This window comes from Saccopteryx leptura, chromosome 10, assembly GCF_036850995.1.
Source record: "Saccopteryx leptura isolate mSacLep1 chromosome 10, mSacLep1_pri_phased_curated, whole genome shotgun sequence".
In the NCBI taxonomy this organism is placed as follows: Eukaryota; Metazoa; Chordata; class Mammalia; order Chiroptera; family Emballonuridae; genus Saccopteryx; species Saccopteryx leptura.
In genome coordinates, this window is record NC_089512.1 from 13,126,781 (window position 1) to 13,147,559 (window position 20,779).

The window sequence follows — 20,779 nt, forward strand, 5'->3', positions numbered from 1 at the left end:
CTTATCCAGCCAATTCCCCAATCCTGTTTTTGCCCCCCTCCCCGCCCCCTGTCTCCTGGATTTATATAAAAAGTCTCTTCCCACACTGCTTTGATCTAAGCTGTCTTGATCCCTCCCTGGATGCTACAGGAAATCTAATTAGTCTACCCACAACCTCTTTGCCCTGCTGCAATGTATTCCTTCACTAAGATATCGAAGTGATTAAAGAAAAAAGAACTAATACATCTTACCGGGTCATTTCCCTCCTGAACTTTTCAGTGTTGTACCATTGATCACAGGTTAAAGACAAATGCGCCCCATCGATCCCGATGTGCGTGTCAACGATGTTCGTGATAAATGGGGTGGTGATGGCGGACCAGGCAAAACACTCTGTTACAAATGACTCATGGAACTAGGTAAAAAGCGACACCTTAACAGTGAGTGTTAGCACCCTGCGAGGTGGAGGACTGTTTGGGGGTAAGTATTTGGACCAGAAAGTGGTACACTTTCTGAGTTTTCAATGCCATGGGTTTTCACTGGGTCCAAGGCATTAGAGTGCCCTATTGGTTGGAAAGAGAACTTTTGAGAAACAGGAAGGTCTAAGTTGGCTGTTGAGCTACTAGGTGATACACTACGTGTCCCCCATGTTCCCACCCCGACTTCTACCTGCTCCTGCCTGTCCATCAGCCCTTCAGTGAGGTTTACTAATAGGTGTGGTTAGTCATTCTCTTTGTTATTGTTGTTTTAAGTGAAAATGGTGAAGAGCTTGAATTTCCTGTCTGGTTGATGTGGTGCAAAGTAGAGGCTACAGCAAGGAAGCAAAGACCAGAGACCTTTCACAGGCTTTTGGGAAAGGCTTGAAGCTTCACAGGAAATAGAATTAGGAGTTTGAACCAGTGTAGATTTGAACCTAGACTTTGAGTGGCATGGAGCCTACTTCTACCTCCAATGATCTGGGTTACATTACGAGTCCCCTGGGCTGGAGAGGGGTTCAGGGGCTACCACAGAGGAGGTGACTTTTGAGTTGAGCCTTACTTAAGACTGGGCAGGGCTTTTCAGTGTCAGAGGGAGGCATTCTAGCAGATGTGTGTTGAGAAAGGCCCTAACTTTCATGGTTTGTGACCCACAGGGGGCAAATGGGGCCCTGCCCAGAGGTCCAGAATTCCTACACGGTGACAGCCCAGACCTGCAGTGCCTGGGACAGACTTTCCAACCACATTTAGGTCTGTGTTTGGCAATAGCCAAGATGTTGCTTTGACCATGCAATCAAAGACAAATGGAGGCCAGGAGAGCAGCATTCTAACTGCTTCAAATCAAGAAAGGGTGACTCACTCCTTTGTCATCAGATGGCTCAACAATTGATGGGCACCAAGCTGACTTCCAGCCGAGTGACATCAGAGCTGTTGTACTTTAGACAGCATTTCAGCAGCCCAGCGTCACCAGGAAGAATTGCTCCTGGACACGGAAGAGAGACAGTGGCAGTGTCATTTAAAGACAAAGAAGAATCTCGATTCTGCCAGACTGAGGACACCAACCCACGCTCCACAGAGACCCAACTTACACTGGGGGGGGGGTGCTCATTCATAGAGTCTGTTCCTGGTAGTTCACTCATCACACCAGGGTTCTGCTCACCGGGCAAGGAACACTTGTCTGCTCTGCCCCTTTGGAAGACTGGCCTTCCTCAAGTGTGAAAGACTTTGTCTGACTTCCTCCGCGGGTTTGCCATCAAATTAATAAAATAGTAGGGAAGAATACATCAGAAAGGACAGTTTCAAAATGACTGTCATTCCCAGGAAACAGGCAAGGACACATGGACGATAGAAGGGCCACAGGAAACAGTACCAGCTCTGCCTGCAAGGAATGACTTTCATTCTCAATTAAGTAATTGCCACACTGCTCGGTGAACGAGGACAGCGATGACAGGCTCTTACCTCCTGACACCTGACCACCTATCACCTCATCTGGTGGCAGGTCGTGGCTCTGGGCCAGCGCTGCTCCTGGTCATTGGGTATACACAGCACGTAGAGAACAAGGGGACTCGCACAGTCTGGAGGTCATCGGGCTCTCAGTCCTGCCTCCTCAGACCTCCCCGAGCAAGTCCAGGGCTGCGAACGTGGCTGTCTGGGAAGTGCCGAGGGCACACTCCCCAAGTCACGCTGACCGCAGCACAGTGCAGACCCTCCTGGACTTGCAGATCTGAGGGTGGACGGAGGTGCGGGATGCTTGGCACAATTTTCCTGGGCACCTTTCCTGCCCAACTAGACTTCCCAAAGGTTCTCAGATTGCTGGGTTTGCAGACTGGTGTCCCTGCCCGGCTGGCTGGGCAGGGAGGCAGGGCTGGCTAGAGGAGGAGGCAGTGGCCTGGTTCACCTGCCTCATGATGCCACATGGCTCTTACCTCTACTAGCAGAGAGATGGAACTTTGGTCCACTTCAAAGAGCCCCAAGGAAACCTAATTGGGAATTCTCACAGCTCAAAGCCGCCCATTGGGTTGTTTCTGGACAACAATAATCTGATGTCTTTCAGAACGTCCGGTTAAGAGAATTGGCTGGTTAATAGACATTCCCTCTCCGGTTCTGGGGGGAGGGTAAGGCAGGCAAGACTGTCAGGAAGCTTTTACCTGAGGGGATGGAACACTCACCACAGGTCCAACGAATAGACGGGGTGCCCGGGTCACCTCCCCATGTCTGCCCTTCTTTCAGCTGCCCTTGAGGCATGGAGACAGGTCCTGAGAGTCAGCACTGCCCTGGGGTAGGGGCGGGGCCAGCGGGAGAGGGCATTGGCACCCTCAGAAGCTTACTAGATTTTCTGACTAGTAGCTGGTCTCCCAACTTTTTGACCACACATTCTATCAGTAAAAACTGTTTGACCACACACTCCCAAAATGTATCTATTCATTTATAAACTACTCATTCTCTCATCTGTATATCTATGGAATATCAGTCAAGTTTACTTTCAGATACAAAAATAAGTCTAAACAAAAAGGTCTGATATTTTCTTTCACCTCCTCTCAATTGACCATCTTCCACATCCCACCTGTTTAAACCGTGCTCTGCGGATACTGGTCTAACCTCCGAGTCCTCCAAGTTCCAGCTTGTTACAGGCAAAGGATGGAGGAGAAGGATCTGCTCCGAGAAGAAGGTCATGTCGGGGCACACGGCTGTGTTCAAAGACGTCAGTGACAAGAGTGAGCTTCCCGGAGTCTTCCCTGGCTCATGGGTGACAGCAGGAAGGGGTGATGTCACCCAAGAACTCTGTGCCAACCTGTCTCAACCCAGAGACCGTGTTTTAAGAGGCTGAGCTACCTGAAGCCACAGTTGCTGGAGTCTCCCTGGGGCCCACAGGTCATGGGCATCTCTGGGTACAGGGTCTTGTGCTTTGGGACGCGGGGGAGCCCGTGCCTGGGCCGTTTATTGCCACCTGGGTTTGCCCCGCCCTCTTTAGAAGAGGGGCAAGGGTGAAGAAGAGGTTTGGGGGAGCGCCCCCTACTGCTCCGTCTCGGCACTGGGATTCCTCTTGTACCCTTCAGTGTTGGGGGGATGCTCGCCCCCAACCTCGTGAGAGGGGCTGCTCCCCTTCTGTGCACAATCTTCAGTTCCCTCCCATGGCATGGGTGACCGCAGCCGAGAGCCAGACCGCCGCGGCCACCCCGGGGTGAACCAAGTTTGTTTCAAGCGCCTGCTCTGTTCCAGGCTCTGTGTGGGGCAAGTGCAGCCCTGTCCCAGGCAGGAGGAAGGCGTGCACCGCGTGTGCGCACTGCGGGGGACGCCTCCGGGTGGGTCCCCCCAGAGCACACCGGGTTGAGCAGTTCATTTGGGAAGGGACCCCAGGATACACGCTGAGGGAGGAGGAACGGGAGACAGGGGAGGGAGGAAGAGTCACAGAAGAGGCACCAGTGAACAGGTGACCGCTGTGGGTAACTGCGCCTCAGTCACGCAGGGCACACGTGGAGGGACCTCACTGACTGAGCCTTGCTGCTCTGAGTGTGGCCAACAGCATTGGCGTCACCTGGGAGCTTGTCAGAAATGCAGCATCACGGGTCCCGGTCCCAGCCCTGCCGAATCCGAATTTGCACATTACAGTGTGAGAAGCACTGCCTTGCATATTTCATCTTTATCAAACGTGACAACTTTGATGTAAAACAATTTATATATATATATATTAGGACTTGGGTCCATCAAACTGGATCCTTCTGAATAACTCCTTTGAGGTTTCCAATGTTTGAAGTGCATATTAAGCTTTTCCAGCCCTTAGAAAGCTCTTTAAAATGCAACTCTGATTACCTGCACTTGATTGTAATTATAACTCAGTTGCAGAGACAGAAGGCTCATGCAACCAACTGTTCTGTTAAATGCAAATTTTGTATAGGAAATACTTCGGGGAGATAACAGCGGCTGGTGTGTGAGAAGCTATTTTTAAAGGACTATACCAAATGTCTCCTATGCTCTAAAGTCTTATCAAACACTTCAGTGAGTAGAGGACCCTTTGTGAAAGATCAACACATTGAGATAGACAGATATCCCCCTAAAACTGTAACCAAAGCTTTATTTACACATTGTGAAACATCAGAAATGATGTTTGTTTATGCATCCTTGACATTAAAATGTGGGTTTACTTTTGATATCCACTCATCTTCATTTCATGTCTTAACACAAGGATTAATCTAAGGCGATAAAATTAACTTTTCAGGTAGTGTATCAGTTAGTTATTGCTGCATAACAAACCACTCCAAAATTCAGTGGTTTCAAAAAGCAGTGATTTCTTCTTGCTTATAAGTCTGCAGGTTGGCTGCGGCGGCTCTGATCTTGACTGGGCTCACTGAACTTGGCTGCAGGCTGCATCTGCGGTCTGGTTCTATTTCTTGGACCCGTGAAACCCCCCACCCCCCGTGGCATGTTCTCATAGTGAATATAGCAAAATGTACGTGGACAAACCCAACTCCATCAACATATTTCAAGTCCCTTATGTACCTCTTCTGCTAACATCAAATTAGCCAAAGCAAGTCATGTGGTCAAGTCCAAACCAAGCGTTGCAGGATGATGTGGTCTGAAGGTTTATGTCCCTCTGTAAGTCATATGTTGAAACTTAATCCCTAAGCTGATGATATTAGGAGGTAATTAGGGCCTCTTCCTTCATCATCGGGATAAGTGCCCTTTTAAAAGATGCTCCAGAGAGATCCCTTGACCTCTTGCACCATTTGAGGATACAGTCAGTGTAAGTCAGCAGTCTGCAGCGGGTTTTACCAGAACCCAACTATGGTGGCACCCTAACCTGAGACTTCAGAATTGTGAGAGAGAGACTTTTGCTGTTTATACACTACTCTATCTCTGGTATTTTGTTACAGCAGCCTGAATGCACTTAGACGGAGAAGTAGGCTCTACCAACCATAAAGCAAGTCACACGGCCAAGCCCAGCTTCAGTGGGGCGGGGGGAGTACACTCCTCCCAGAGTCAGGGGGTTAAAGGCAGTGAATATTTGAAGAACAGTAATCTTGTCTACTAGGGAAATGGAGGCATAGCATTTTGCATAGTAAGTCTTGGTGCTGATATTTGAAGATGTTCTTATCCTAAGGGGCAAAGGAGGAAACAAGCATTGGGTACCTGTAGTTATCAAACACTCTGCTGGGAGTTTTCTCATGTTATTTCGTTTAACTTTTCACATTGCCACAAGGAAGATACTTGTGACTCCATTTTATACATGAGGCGACTGGCCACAAAGCTGGTGGCACGTCTAAGAGTGGAGCCCAGCTTTCTCTGGCAGACTCAATGCTTTGAATATTGGGTAATATATATATATATATCTACTGTGGCATGGAAAATCAAGCACTTTTTTTTTAAGGGGAAAATATTATCATTATACTGTTCCTACTTACCCAGAAACAAACAGAACTGTCAATTTTTTTAATATAGCTGCCCATCACTCTTGATACTCAAACTGTTGACTGAAATTAATTCTCCTGAGTACTCAGGTCATCCGTGCAGATTGGTTGCTCCACACATGCCTTTGAGTCTTCTGCGTTAGGGAGGCTGCACGCTCAGGTAACTTGAGGGTGACCAGACCAGACCCTCTTCACTGTCTTGCTGTCCTACGGGGATGGGAATGTGGACTGGGAGGATGAAGGAATCAGGAATTTTGGCCAGGAAGATACTGCCCAGAGAGGATTTCAGCTGGGTCTCCTGAAAATGTCCTCCCCACCTCCCATATCTGAATGTCCTGTCAAACGTGAGCTCGTTTGTTACGAGGATTTAACTTGTTTAGTGCACATTATTGTGCCGGGCACATTAAAGGCAGTGTAGAGAAAGATGAATTGAGGACTGGATTGATTGGATTTCTCCCATGAATCTGTGTTTTCACAGGTGATTGAGGACTACTGCATTGGACCACCAGGCAGAGAAGGCTCTTGGCTTCTCTTAGTGTGGTTCATTTCAGGTTAGCGGAGGGTTCCAATCCTGTTTGGGATGGCGGGGACAGGGTCTGACTTCAGTATTCTGGATGAGCCAGACTCAGAGGAACAACAACTGCGCCGAGCCCGTGCAAGGTTCTGGGGGAAGCCCCGACCTGCTTCCTGCTCAGTTACACCGTCCCTGCAGAGAGTGGCAGGGCCTTCTCCACGGACATCTGGGCTTCCCTCCAGGATCCAACTCAAGCTCTCAACCTTAGCACTGTTGACATCTGGCACTGGACAGTCTTAGCTGTAGGGGGCTGTCCTATGCACTGCAGGGTGTTTAGTGGCGTCCCTGTCCACTCTCTACGACATGCCAGCACACACACCCTGACACGTCCATGATGTGATCATTAAAAATATCCCCTAAGGCCCTGGCTGGTTGGCTCAGCGGTAGAGCGTTGGCCTGGCATGCAGGGGACCCGGGTTCGATTCCCGTCCAGGGCACATAGGAGAAGCGCCCATTTGCTTCTCCACCCCCCCTTCCTCTCTGTCTCTCTCTTCCCCTCCCGCAGCCGAGGCTCCATTGGAGCAAAGATGGCCCGGGCGCTGGGGATGGCTCCTTGGCCGCTGCCCCAGGCGCTAGAGTGGCTCTGGTCGCGGCAGAGCGACACCCCGGAGGGGCAGAGCGTCGCCCCCTGGTGGGCAGAGCATCGCCCCTGGTGGGCGTGCCGGGTGGATCCCGGTTGGGCGCATGCGGGAGTCTGTCTGACTGTCTCTCCCCGTTTCCAGCTTCAGAAAAGAGAAAAAAAAAATATCCCCTAAGAGGAAAATCATACTACCACCCGCTCAGCCCCCTACCTCTGATCCCGTGCTCGGAGAACCGCTGGTCTTACCTGGGTGACCACTCTGTAGAGGTGATCACTGGGAAATACTGTTCGCAGGAGAACAAGCCATGGAGAGGTGACTGGTGTAACTGGAAGGACGCTAGGTCATGGGGCAATGGTGGCTTTGAATCTTGGCTCCTCCAATGAATAACCATTGACTTCTTTTCTCCCAGCCTTCTTTAACCAAACCAAACCAAACCAAACCAAACCAAGCCAAACCAAACCAAACCAAACAAAAAAAACCCCCCAAAAACCAAACACAAACCAAAAAAAACCCCCATCACATACCTACAAACATTATTTTCATAAATGATTTTTAGTTCTTTTTCATTTCTCTGGATAATAATTCTTGGTTTCTCTTTTCTCCCAGCCTTCCCTAACCCCAAAACAAACACAAACTAAAAAGTCACACACGACTACAAACATTATTTTCATAAATGACTTTTACTTCATCATTTCTCTTGACAGTAATTCTCAGCAATGTGCATATAACATGAAGGCAAGCTTAACTCTCAGAAGTCATCGGAGATATGATCCTTTTGTCCTCATTTTCTTAAACCATTAAAATATTTTCATTTATAAAAATTAATCTAAATATAAAGATTGACACTGAAGATCAAAATCACTTGATGACAAAATAATTCTTCTGGAACTGTAACATATGCTCATGGTTTTTAATAGGAAATTAAATCTTTGCACTTATTTGGCACAAGGAAACCTTTATAAAAATTCAAATGCCATAGAGCAGGCTGCTGCTTTTTTTGTTGTTTTTGTTTTTGCAAGGCTTACACAGTACACATTTTTTTTTTTTTTGGTCAAGGAAAACTGAATATTTTAACACTGTAACACAACAATAGTTGCTTTTCATGCCTCTTAAAGAAAACGCTCTATTTGGAACTCAGATCTTTTGTTGTTGTTGTCATGTTTTTCAAATCTGTATTTGTTTGCTTTGAATCACACCAACGGAACAAAAAGCCACAGATTTCCTTTATTTCAAAGGCATCATTTCTGTTGGGTAACACACACACACAGCATCAGCGGGAAGTATTACTGGGAGACAGAGCCCCATCAGGAACACGTCAGGACGACAGGTTTTAGGGACAGGTCAGCTGGGGAGGTGCCTGGCAGCGAGAGAACGCAGAAGCGGAAACCGACGCCCAGTGAGGCTCTCGCGAGGCATTCTAATTATACTTAGCTTACAGGGGCGAATTCATCTCTCTGGCCCTTAGTTACCAAATCTGAAAAGTGGTGATACCTACTGAATAGGGTTGCTGTAAAGATTAAAATGAGAAGAATAATAAACATCCGTCATTCTCTTCCCTTGCCTCCCATCTTTGCCTTCTTCCTCAGGTTCAGAATATATTAGCAAAATGATCAAGTGATTGAGTAAAATCCCAGCTCCGTTTGCTATTATAAACACGCTACATAGTCATGCATTTGAGACCAGAAATATGGGGTGAGTATCAAACTCTTGTGTCCATTAAATTCATAGTCTGTCCTGGCTTTTTTTCTTTTCTTTTCTTTTCATACTGGCTAGTCTTTAACAGTTTTTGTCTTGAAGGTCATTGTACTACTTTTGCTGAATATTTATTGGGACTTACATTTTGGAGGACAATATTTTGTCGTGTGGCTATAGCCTGCGATGACCCGTTGTACTAAAGCTCCTCACTAACCCACGTCATGTCGATTCTGGACAGTGCCCTAAAGTTAAGCCAATGAGGGGCTTTCTCAAGCCCCTCTCCACTTTAGGGGTGGGGGTGGGGGGGAAAGTCTCCGGAAGTCCAAGGAAGAACCTCAGTTCTCAATGAGCTAATTCTCAATGGGCATGGCGCACGGGTGAGTCCGAACTTGCCGCTCTGTGGCTTGTGATTGCAAAGCAATGGGGATGGCCGATGGGGCGGTGGGCTGGGGGCTTAGCAGGGAGGGCGTGGCTGAGGGAGACCTGCACCCTTGATGGTGGAACACTCTGCAACTGTGACAGTCCCCAGTGCCTACGACAGGGACATTTTCACTCTTTCCCTTAGCGTCTGCAAGTCAAAGATGCTTGTGAGAGAGTAATAAGAATAGATGATGAATTAAATGAGACTACTCACCTCCCTTCCCTCTTCCATCCCCCCCCCCCAACCATTTTTTCTTTGGACAAATTGTGGATGTGTAATTCTAGTTGAAGCAAAGGGATTAAAAAAGAAAGAAAAAGAAGGAAGATTGTAACGACGACGACACACAGTAGCAAGGCAAACAGGGAAGTATGCGTTTCTGGACATGGAGCCCTGCGGCTGGAAGCCCGCGTCGGGGTTTCTGTCTCGGCTTCCCCTGGGAGCCTGAGGCAGAGAGTGGGCGAGACCGCAGTGCTGGAGTCTGGGACGGCTTTCTGGGTGAGGTATCAGGACAGCCCTGTGCACTGTGGCTCCCGGGCCCTCTCCTCAGGGGGAAGTCCGTACAGTAGTCAACGGCTGTTGGGTCAAGGCACTGTCGTGTATGGCCGGAGGCAGTGGGTCACTGGCAGTGGAGCGCCAGGGCGCTAGTACATCACAGCGGGCTCCAGGGCGGGCTCCTGAGGCGAGACGATAACACTGTTACCAGCCGCTTGGCGAGAGTGAGAGGAGGCGATTAAAAACGTCTACTGCTTTTTAAAAATTTTTCATTGATGAGAGAGAGAGAGAGAAAGAGAGAGAGAGAGAGAGAGAGAGAGAGAGAGAGGCGCGCAACCACTCCTTGTCCCACTCAGCTGTCTCATTTAGTTACGCACTCACTCATTGGTTGCTTCTCGTATGGGCCCCAAATGGGGATCGAACCTGTGACTTTGGCCAGCTGGGACGACGTTCTAGCCACTTAACAACCCAGCCAGGGCCTACTACCTTTTATATATATATATATCATAAAAGGAGCTCATGCTCATTGACCACTTAAATATTTCACAATATTTAAACAGTGATGCATGTTTTGCATAAGGCATCTTTTAATCTACCTAGGCTTAATTTTGGTTTGCGGAATAAGGCAAACTGGTGCCCTTCCCCCTACTGACCCCCTGGCCAGCTTCCCAAGCACATTAGAAACAAAGGAACCTATACCTTCTCTACTCGTTCCCAATGCTTCAAACATTCATATAACACATTTTCATGCTTGCCGGCATCTGCCTCTGAGCTTTCTATTCTATTCCATTCATCATCAGTTCCTTCACAGCAGTGATTTCAACCCATGTGCTGCAAGCGTTTTTAAAATATGCCATACCTGACTATTTTGTCAGGCACTGACCTCTTCCCCTTAGACTGTCAAATAAAAAAAATGACAACAGCCAACACAACAATACCCATCCGGTGTGAATGAATCAAAATTGTACCAATTTTTTTTGTGTGTCATATTGGCAAAAAAAAAAACACCCCAAAACATCTTTTGGTGTACTGCAGAATTTTAGCAATTAGTTTATGTATGCCACGAGATGAAAAATGTTGAACAGTCACTGCTTTATAGCTTTTAATTTGTTTAAAAAAATCTAGCAGGAAAATCACTTGAACTTTGCAAAATTCATTTGTCTATCTTTCTTATTTATTCCTATGTGAACTTTAAAAAAAATCCCACTGAGGTTTTTATGAGAATTGGACTAAACTATAAATTAATTTGAGAAGTGACTTTTCTTTTGAACTCCTGATGTGATTTATTAATCATTATTTCAATATTAAAGGTAACCTTGCATTCCTATAAAATTTACCTGGTAATTTGTTGTTGCTGATATTTTATTTAGTATGCATCATCTCTCTGAAGAAGTACAATTGGTGTGTGGTTTGTGTGTGTGTCTGTGTGTGTCTCTGACTGTGTGTGAACATGGAGCATGGGTACAGACCTACCAGACACATCAGGCTTTGGTAGTTGGGTTATAGTAGTAGCTTTGCAATATAAATCTTTTAGTTTTCTTTTCTTTTCTTTTTTTTTTTTGCTCTGAAACATTTTATATTGCATGGGAATGAACTATATCTTCAGAAATGATCAGCGAAACTGCTTGGCCAGAGAATCTTTTTTGAAGGTTTAATAAATTTAAACATTTTATTTCTCAAATCATTTTTCACTAATATTCTGATTGGAATCTGATTTTATTATTATTATATTTTTAATATATATATATATTTTATTTTATTTATTCATTTTTTTAGAAAGGAGAGAGAGAGAGAGAAGAGGGGGAGGAGCAGGAAGCATCAACTCCCATATGTGCCTTGACCAGGCAAGCCCAGGGTTTCGAATCGGCAACCTCAGCATTTCCAGGTCGATGCTTTATCCACTGCGCCACCACAGGTCAGGCTAATTTTATTAGAATTAAGACTTTAGCCCTGGCCAGATAGCTTGGTTGGTTAGCACTGTCCCAAAGTGCAGAGGTTGCTGGTTTGATCTCCGGTCAGGGAACATACAGAAACAGATGTTCCTGTCTATCTCCTGCTCTCTCCCTTCCTATCTCTAACATCAATAAGATAAACATTTAAAAAAAAGAATTAAAACTTTACATGTATTAGCATAGATTTACATCACATTTATATATTTAAGTAAAAATTCACAGCTTTATTATAATCTCTTGTGTTTATTTTATTTTCTTGATTTGCCTTACAAAAAATTATATTTTATATTTTCCCAAAGGATAAACTCTTGGATTTATGATCATTTCCATAGTTTTATGGTTTTAGTTCTTTTTTTTTTTTTTGCATTTATCTTTGATGTCTGGAACTCAATGTCTTGTTCATTAGCTTTGCCTCTTCTTTAATAACAAAGAAAGCATTTAATACTATAAATCTGACTGGTGTAGTTTTATATGGCTGCCATTATTTTTGGTACAGGTAATGTTTTCATTTCTAAATGCTCCGTGGATTTGCTTTTCTCTTTAATTCCTAGTTCCTTGGCAATGAGTGTGTCAGAGTGTGCACGGGTGTGCATTTGTATATATGTCTAGTCGTGTATGTAGGTGCCTATGTTTTATAAATCAAAACAGGGTTCCATTTACTTTAACTTTCATCCTAATTCTCTAGATTTTTCCTGTCCAATATGGTAGTTACTAGCTACTTGTGGTTGCTTACATTTGGATTAACTAATATTAAATAAGTACTTAAATATCAGTTCCTCTAGCCATATTTTAAGCACTCAATAGCCACGTATGGCTGCCATATTGGGCCGTTCCATTACTTAAAAAAATTCTATTGAACAGAGTGCTGTTCTAGATGATTTTTGGCATCAGCGTCACAGAAGGTAGTTTTATACTTTCTACTTTTTGGACATCATTGAGTTTTCTTGGTAGCTGGTATAAAATCAGTTTTTATAAATGGTCTATTGATGATTGGAAAGAAAGAGAATCCTTTGAAAAGTATAAAGTTAGATAAATATCATAATTAAGGGAATTTTAAAGTTGCCAACCACGACACAATAAATGATCTTGCCCTGTTGTTTGCCAAAGCAAGAAAGGCTCATGAGTTATCCACTTTATTTTATCAAAATTAAAGCATCCTCCTCCTTTGTTCTCTCCGAATGCTTCTTGTATTGAATTCTACTTCGTTTAAAAGTAATATTTCTGTCCTTCCTTTCTTGTTCACATGTCTTTAGGAAATATTGTCCATATTTTCATTTTCACTTCTCTGAGTCACTTAAAAAGGTAATTTCTTTTTTTTAAAAAAATAATGCATTAAGGTGAGACTGACGTGACATAAAATTAACCATTTTACAGTGAACAGTGCAGTGCTGTTTAGTACGTTCACAATGGACACAACTACCATGGTTTCAAAACATTCCCATCTCTGTAAAATAAAGCCTTCTCCCCACTGAGTAATTTCTTCCTATTCCCTGTCCCCTAACCCCCAGCAACTACCAACCTGTGTTCTAGCTCAATGACAGGTAATTTATTCTTAACTCTCTGATTTATATAACACATTCCCTCCCTGGCCCTAGTGGTCTGCCTTTTTAGTTAATAATGAATCCTTTAGTGCTTTGGAGTTACGGCCAGGAGTAAGGTAATTGAATTTTGAAAGGCCAGGGGTAATGGCGGACCAACGACAGACAGGCAGTGGGCCGCGCGCTGCCAATATGGTGCCTAAGAGATGAAGTGATTTGTAATTCAAAATGGCACGCCCAGGATTATGCCACGGCCTGGTGCTCTTGTGCTCGGGAGACAGGGATAATGACAAAGACAGTGTGGAAGGGAGTGACGGGTGGCATAAAAGGCAACAGAGTATATCTGTCCTTGCTTCGCTCTTGTGGCCCAGACATCGTTTGCCCTTAGCGTAATGGTACCACTGAGGCAGTCTGGTTGGATTGTACTGTTCCCTATAAGCCAGGGGTCGGGAACCTTTTTGGCTGAGAGAGCCATGAACGCCACATATTTTAAAATGTAATTCCGTGAGAGCCATACAACGACCTTTGTATGTTACGCATTATCCAATAAAAATTTGGTGTTGTTCCGGAGGACAGCTGTGATTGGCTCCAGCCACCCACAACCATGAACATGAGCGGTAGGAAATGAATGGATTGTGATACATGAGAATGTTTTATATTTTTAACGTTATTATTTTTTTTTATTAAAGATTTGTTGGCCCTGGCTGGTTGGCTCAATGGTAGAGTGTCGGCCTGGCGTGCAAGAGTCCCGGGTTCGATTCCCGGCCAGGGCACACAGGAGAAGCAGCCATCTGCTTCTCCACCCCTCCCCCTCTCCCTTCCTCTCTGTCTCTCTCTTCCCTTCCAGCAGCCAAGGCTCCATTGGAGCAAAGTTGGCCCAGGTGCTGAGGATGGCTCTGTGGCCTCTGCCTCATGCGCTAGAATGGCTCTGGTTGCAACAGAACAAGGCCCCAGATGGGCAGAGCATCGCCCCCTGGTGGGCATGCCGGGTGGATCTCGGTTAGGCGCATGTCTGACTGCCTCCCCGTTTCCAACTTCAGAAAAATACAAAAGAAAAAGAAAAAAAGGTTTGTCTGCGAGCCAGATGCAGCCATCAAAAGAGCCACATCTGGCTCACGAGCCATAGGTTCCTAACCCCTGCTATAAGCAGATCAAGCATTTGCCAAAATTCTGAAGCATATGTTGGTATTTAGGCAAATAACCTATTAGCCCTCTCTATACGCTCTGCAGAGTTTGTGCAAATTCTCTTCTGTCCCTGTCTTTGCCTCATTTAGGGGTAACTGCTTTAGGGGGTGCTGTTTGGGGCTTTACTGGGGGAGCTACGGAAAGAAGGGCTCCAGAGCAGAGGTGCCATCCGTAGCGAAAGTGATGGGCATTGGGACAGCGATGACACTTACCGCCAGATCCTGGGTGGGGCTCTCCCTGTCTTGAGTCCTGTTTGTCGGGGAGCCTTGCAGAATGAAGTTGCGGTTGAATGCTTTCATGGTGGTCACTGAAGACGTCTCCACTTTTTCAGCTAATAGGAAACAAACGAGAATCAGTGTTACGCAGAGGCTGGACCCGTTGTTAAGGACGAAGACCGGGGGTCCAGACTACCCAGGTTTTCTGTCGTAGATATGGAATCCCATTCTGGTCCACACAGGTCTGACTGGGTTTGCTTCCTGGGGGATCCAAGTCCAGACAGACTCTTGGCAAGAGCAGTTCTGGGTGAGAACTCCCCGTTGCAGCGGGTCCTCAAACTCAGCTTGCGGAGCTACTCGAAGGAAACGAGTCCGGCTGAATTCTTGGGCAGCTCTGTGGCTTTCTCTTAAGCGTACCTTTCACGGGGGGCGCGGGCAGTTTCCTCCGCTGCTGTCTGGATGTGTCTATAGTTTGTACCTACAAACAGAGCGCGGCAATCAATACACCTTCTCAAAGCCAAAACGTTTCATCTTTTTAAAGTCTTCCAGGCTGTGCAAAGCCCCCACAGAAGGCGCGAGGGACAAACATACCTGATTCCTCTGCTTCTGATCCCGTTTCCGTGTGAGGCGCCCACAGGGCGCTATGTTTAATCCCGCGACCGTCAGGGCTGAAATCCGGCTCTCGATATCAGAAATCTTCATGCAGCAGAGAGACAGAATCAGCAGGGGGACGCACAGGAGGGGAGAATCTTTGTTAAAAGTGTTATAAATCTATAAAAAACAAATCTGCTTTGATGTCGGCTCATTTGTTCACTCAACTTCTAAGCACTTTTTTTTTTTGTATTTTTCTGAAGCTGGAAACGGGGAGAGACAGTCAGACAGACTCCCGCATGCGCCCCACCGGGATCCACCCGGCACGCCCACCAGGGGCGATGCTCTGCCCCTCCGGGGCATCGCTCTGCCGCAACCAGAGCCACTCTAGCGCCTGGGGCAGAGGCCAAGGAGCCATCCCCAGCGCCCTGGCCATCTTTGCTCCAATGGAGCCTTGGCTGCGGGAGGGGAAGAGAGAGACAGAGAGGAAGGGGGGGTGGGTGGAGAAGCAAACGGGCGCTTCTCCTGTGTGCCCTGGCCGGGAATCGAATCCGGGTCTCCCGCACGCCAGGCCAACGCTCTACCGCTGAGCCAACCGGCCAGGGCCTGAGCACTTCTCTTTTAAATGCTACAGCGAGGAAATAAAACACAGGCCCCTCTTTGTGAGTTGAACTTTCTAGTCGGTAGCTAGAGCATGTCACCCATGTCAGCATCTCCCTAGGGATACATGGAGGCCCAGGGACCCTGGCCCACGGCCATCTGGGGTGGGGTGGTCAGGGAAGGCTCCCATGGGAGGTAACCTGTGAGCTGAGCTTTGAAGGGCGAGTACGACACATGGTCCTGCTTTCATTTTTCAGGACATCATGAATCCAAAAGCACAGCACTGAGTCTCAGGAGGGCTCGCCCTGCAACCTCTGGTTCAAGTGCATTTCTTCTACGGGCAGGCCCAGTGGCCTCGAGAAACTCCTTCCTCTCTCTGGGCGTCGGGCTCCTGGACCACAACCTCAGAAGGTCAGAAGCAGCTCAGATTTCCTTACCGCGGTGTCTTAAGGCGGATATAGACACCAAGAGCCCATTCCGTGCCAGAAAGAACCCTGGTCCTTCCCTGTCCCAGGGATGAAGACACAGGGCCGGCTCTGAGAAAATAGCATTGTTACGCGCTGCCACCACGCTAAGTGCTTTAACTATGTGAGCTCATCCAGGCTTCGTTCACGAACTCATGGGTAACCCGGCGACACAGGTACCATTCTCTTGGATTTATAGATAAGAAAACCGTGGTTCAGGGGGGTAAGGAGTGTACCCCCAGACACTGGTCTGGGGGAGGCCCTGGAGTCGATGCCAATGCTCCTGCTCTTGCCATTCTTCCACATTCTCAGAGGACTTGCCAAGGCTGGCAGGGGGGTGGGGCACGGGAAGGGGCAAGAGGAGACTGGTGGAGTGGAGAGAGGTGGTGGGGATCATGGCCACCCTGCTGAGATGGCACAGACCGAGTGGCGCTGGGGCAGGGGACAGGTCACCGGGCATCGGCCCAGCGGCCAATGCGAGCGCTCCACCCCCAGGTGTCCACTGCCTCCCCCACCCCTCAACTATCTTGTGCAGCTCGAGACAAACTCTGATTCCTCTGTCATTTACTGGGATAGGTGCTCCAAGCTGTGCGGAGAGAAGGACCGAAATGCCAGCAGATACGGGAGATGCTTCCCTGACCCCGGAGGAGCGGTTGTGCTGGTCTAGGAGGCCAGACCTGCGGCAGCTGGAGGAAGGAAGTCCAGCTACCCAGCAGCCTGCCCCCAGAGGGGCCGCCGTGCAGCCCCTGGCCTTCTCGGGCCCCCGAAGCCTTCCTGCATGGCTCCTCAAATTTCACACCGAGAGCTGCCTTCCTTCGATTCATAGTCCGATAAATCGCACAAGCCTCGGAGCAAGGTTGCAGGCTAAACCCTTAGCAGGCATTTGCAATGGCGTGGACTAGTTGCCCACAATCCTTCCTGGAAGCAGTGTGCTCAGAGGGCCCTGGGAGACAGGTCAGGGGGAGAGCTACCTGCTGACCTCCTGATTTGCTGACTGCCAGGTCCTGGATTAAGAAGCGGTTAATTTTTCAAGTTTTAGTCTATAGGGCAAAGGACAAAGAGAGAGGGGGAAAAAAACTGCTTAGGGTGGATTTTTGCTGATATTTTGCCTATCTATCTATCTATCTATCTATCTATCTATCATCTATCATCCATTCATCTACTTCTATTCCACTTTATTCCTAAGACTGAATGCCCACTGACCCTTCGACTTGATAGAAGAGGATGACCAATTCAGCTCTGAGTTTCCTGGGAGCCAAAGCAAAGGGATCAGTGCAGGAGACTATGTCCACCAGATAAGGGCCAAGTACTCCAAATAGCTTCTCCTGATGGTAAGACTCAGGACATACTCTCCCCAGGAATGCCCACAGAGGTGACCCTGTAAAATGCAGTGGGCAGCGTCCTCAGTATAACTCCTGGCACAACGTAAGGCTCACTGAACATTAGCTATTAATACCATAATTTTAAATTTTAAGGTTTTATTTATTTGTCTTAGAGAGGAGAGAGAGAGAGAGAAGGGGGAGGAGCAGGAAGCATCAACTCCCATATGTGCCTTGACCAGGCAAGCCCAGGGTTTCAAACTGGCAACCTCAGCATTCTAGGTCGACACTCTATCCACTGCGCCACCACAGGCCAGGCGATATAATTGTAAAATTTAAAGTGAATAATGAGTGAATAGGCACACTTAAATATATGGGAAATGGACATTTTAGACTCCAGGATTTTCTGCCATAAAACTTGGCCCACTGCCCTGGCCGGTTGGCTCAGCGGTAGAGCGTCGGCCTAGCGTGCGGAGGACCCGGGTTCGATTCCCGGCCAGGGCACACAGGAGAAGCGCCCATTTGCTTCTCCACCCCTCCGCCGCGCTTTCCTCTCTGTCTCTCTCTTCCCCTTCCGCAGCCAAGGCTCCATTGGAGCAAAGATGGCCCGGGCGCTGGGGATGGCTCTGTGGCCTCTGCCTCAGGCGCTAGAGTGGCTCTGGTCGCAACATGGTGACCCCCAGGATGGGCAGAGCGTCGCCCCATGGTGGGCGTGCCGGGTGGAGCCCGGTCGGGCGCATGCGGGAGTCTATCTGACTGTCTCTCCCTGTTTCCAGCTTCAGAAAAATGAAAAAAAAAAAAAAAATTAAAAAAACTTGGCCCACTAATTTAAGCCTAGAAAAATTTAGAAGCAGAGGTAACTAACTGTTACAATAAAGCCTTACCAAACACTCATACATAATATTTCTTCCTGTTAAACCTTTCAAGAGGTATTTGCTGCAAAATGTAGCCTCAGAAAATAAAAGACTTGGTTCTACTTCTATCTTTATATAACTTTGACTACAAAGTGATGAAATATTGGGTGGCATTTATGGAAAATGATTTTTATTTGAGGAGAATTGCTCCTCAGCTGTTCTTGCTGACAGTAAACTGTCAAGCGGGCCGTCTGTGACAAGTACCCCCCACCCCCAACATAGAACCCATCCGAGGAGTGAAGAACTGCGGCCCTTGCATTCTTAAGAATGCTCCATGATGTCAGCGGTGGTTGTGGTTTTCGACTTTTTTTTTTTTGTATTTTTCTGAAGCTGGAAACGGGGAGAGACAGTCAGACAGACTCCCGCATGCGCCCAACCAGGATCCACCCGGCACGCCCACCAGGGGCGATGCTCTGCCATCCGGGGCATCGCTCTGCCGCGACCAGAGCCATTCTAGCGCCTGGGGCAGAGGCCAAGGAGCCATCCCCAGCACCCGGGCCATCTTTGCTCCAATGGAGCCTTGGCTGCGGGAGGGGAAGAGAGAGACAGAGAGGAAGGAGGGGGTAGGGGTGGAGAAGCAAATGGGCGCTTCTCCTATGTGCCCTGGCTGGGAATCGAACCCGGGTCCCCCGTACGCCAGGCCGACGCTCTACCGCTGAGACAACCGGCCAGGGCCAAGGTTTTCGACTTTTTAAAATAAAATTATTTATTTTAAAAAGAATTGTCACCCACTTATTGTCAGCTCTATCCAGGGGTGTTTCTATTGACCCCCACCTCCCAGTGTTAGGATGCAGGGACTACAGAAGTGTCAGTGAACCAGAGGTCCACACTGAGCTAATGCCGCAGACACCAGCATTTCTCATGGGCCCCCGGGTACCCGTCCATGGATCCCAGTGTGAGAATCAATGGCTCAGTCCACGGTCAGCTCTGGTCCTGAGTCAAAGGCCAAGGGAACACGCATGAAAAATACCAACAGACATCTCCACCGAGTTGCGGATAACACAGCGGTCGCTCTGAAGCAGCCGTAGCGCAACCCTACGGAATGTCGGCCTGAGAAATCTACACTTCCCATTTTCACCTATTCATCCCTTTTTTTATGTTCCTTCCCATTTTTACTGAGCGCCACACCTATGTCAGGTGTTCTGCGAGGCACTAGAGTTGGTGTGCTGAGCTGGACAGCCGCAGTCTTGTTTTCATGGAGCTTTTAGTCAATAGTGGGGGAAACCGGCATTGAGTAAGTTACCAACAGGGTGGTAGAAGTCAGGGAAAGGAGGGGTGGAGCGGACACCTGTACAGCAAGGAGACCCACCACCGGACCAGAGATTTGTCAAAGAGAAAAGTGGCAAAGGTTTTAAAGAGAAGGCCGATATATTCTCGAAGCTGTAATTTGGGGGAAGGCAGGCTGCCCTTTGAGAAAGGAGGCTTTGGTGGCGGCCACCCTGGACGATCACATCCATGCATGAGAGCCGGACACGCAGGGACGGCAGATACAAAGCCTTTGACTTGGTTCTTGTGAAAGGTGGGGGGCCCCTCTCCTTCTGCCTGGCGGTCTCCCGTCTGGGCAGAGGGAAGAGGTCTTACCTGGAGTTCAGCATGGTGGACCTGGGCTGCAGCGGTGGCCACCTGGTCCTCCAGTACTGCCAGTTCGGTCTCGCCAGTGCCGCTGTGGATGCGGCGGGCCGCGTCCTCCAGCTCGCCCAGCTGGCCTTCGAGTCCGTACACGGTGCCTGCCGCCAGGTACACCTGTAGAGGAGGCACAGCGCAGGCTCAGTCTGCTGACCCAGGACGGGGGGGCCTTTACCGGGGACCCTGGTGATTCAGAGGAGCGAGGAGAACCAGACTCCACACTGGGGGGGGGGGGTTCAGGGAATGACCCTGTGTGTGAACAGTCTTTGCACTTAAATGATGGCCATGAGGTCTTGCCACTTCCTCACTGTCAAACGCCCTCCCTACACTTTCCGGCAAGAAAAAGCACTTGGTGAATTTTGGAAATACTATAAACTAGTACAACATACGCAACATCAGCTGCATAAATTGTGAGATGGTCCGGCGAATATAACAATCACACTATCAAGACGGGAGAGACAGAAAAACTCACGATGTGGTTGTCATTGTGTAACTGAGAAAAATTCAGAAAACACAAAATAGGTAAAATTAATTTAAATAATTATAAATGTTCAATGACTTACCTTGATTAATTACCTTCAGCTTGCTTGCAACAGGCTAGAGAATGAATTATAGTAGCAAAATACCTTAGAAAAGAGTGTGCTGTTAAGAAAAGCATGTGAAGTCTATTTATCTGTCAATTAAGAGATGTGTGTGTGTGTGTGTGTTAGCTACTGAAGATTAAAGAGTAAGTCAGATAAAGGGAGTAATCTGAG

At 47.7% G+C, this 20,779-nt stretch overlaps 1 protein-coding gene across 5 annotated transcripts in view; it reads right to left on the minus strand.

Moving 5' to 3' along the window:
* Positions 1-7,673: 7,673 nt before the first annotated feature.
* Positions 7,674-20,779, minus strand: part of MYRIP (myosin VIIA and Rab interacting protein) — a 223,616-nt gene continuing 210,510 nt past the window's right edge. For all 5 annotated transcript variants that reach the window (XM_066350731.1, XM_066350730.1, XM_066350733.1 and 2 more), the window contains 5 exons: positions 19,980-20,141; positions 15,102-15,206; positions 14,928-14,988; positions 14,508-14,626; positions 7,674-9,802 (listed from right to left, as the gene is read on the minus strand). In XM_066350731.1, coding sequence (XP_066206828.1) covers positions 9,770-9,802; positions 14,508-14,626; positions 14,928-14,988; positions 15,102-15,206; positions 19,980-20,141 — 480 coding nt within the window. In that variant the 3' untranslated portion in view covers positions 7,674-9,769. The remainder of the gene's footprint in view (positions 9,803-14,507; positions 14,627-14,927; positions 14,989-15,101; positions 15,207-19,979; positions 20,142-20,779) is intronic.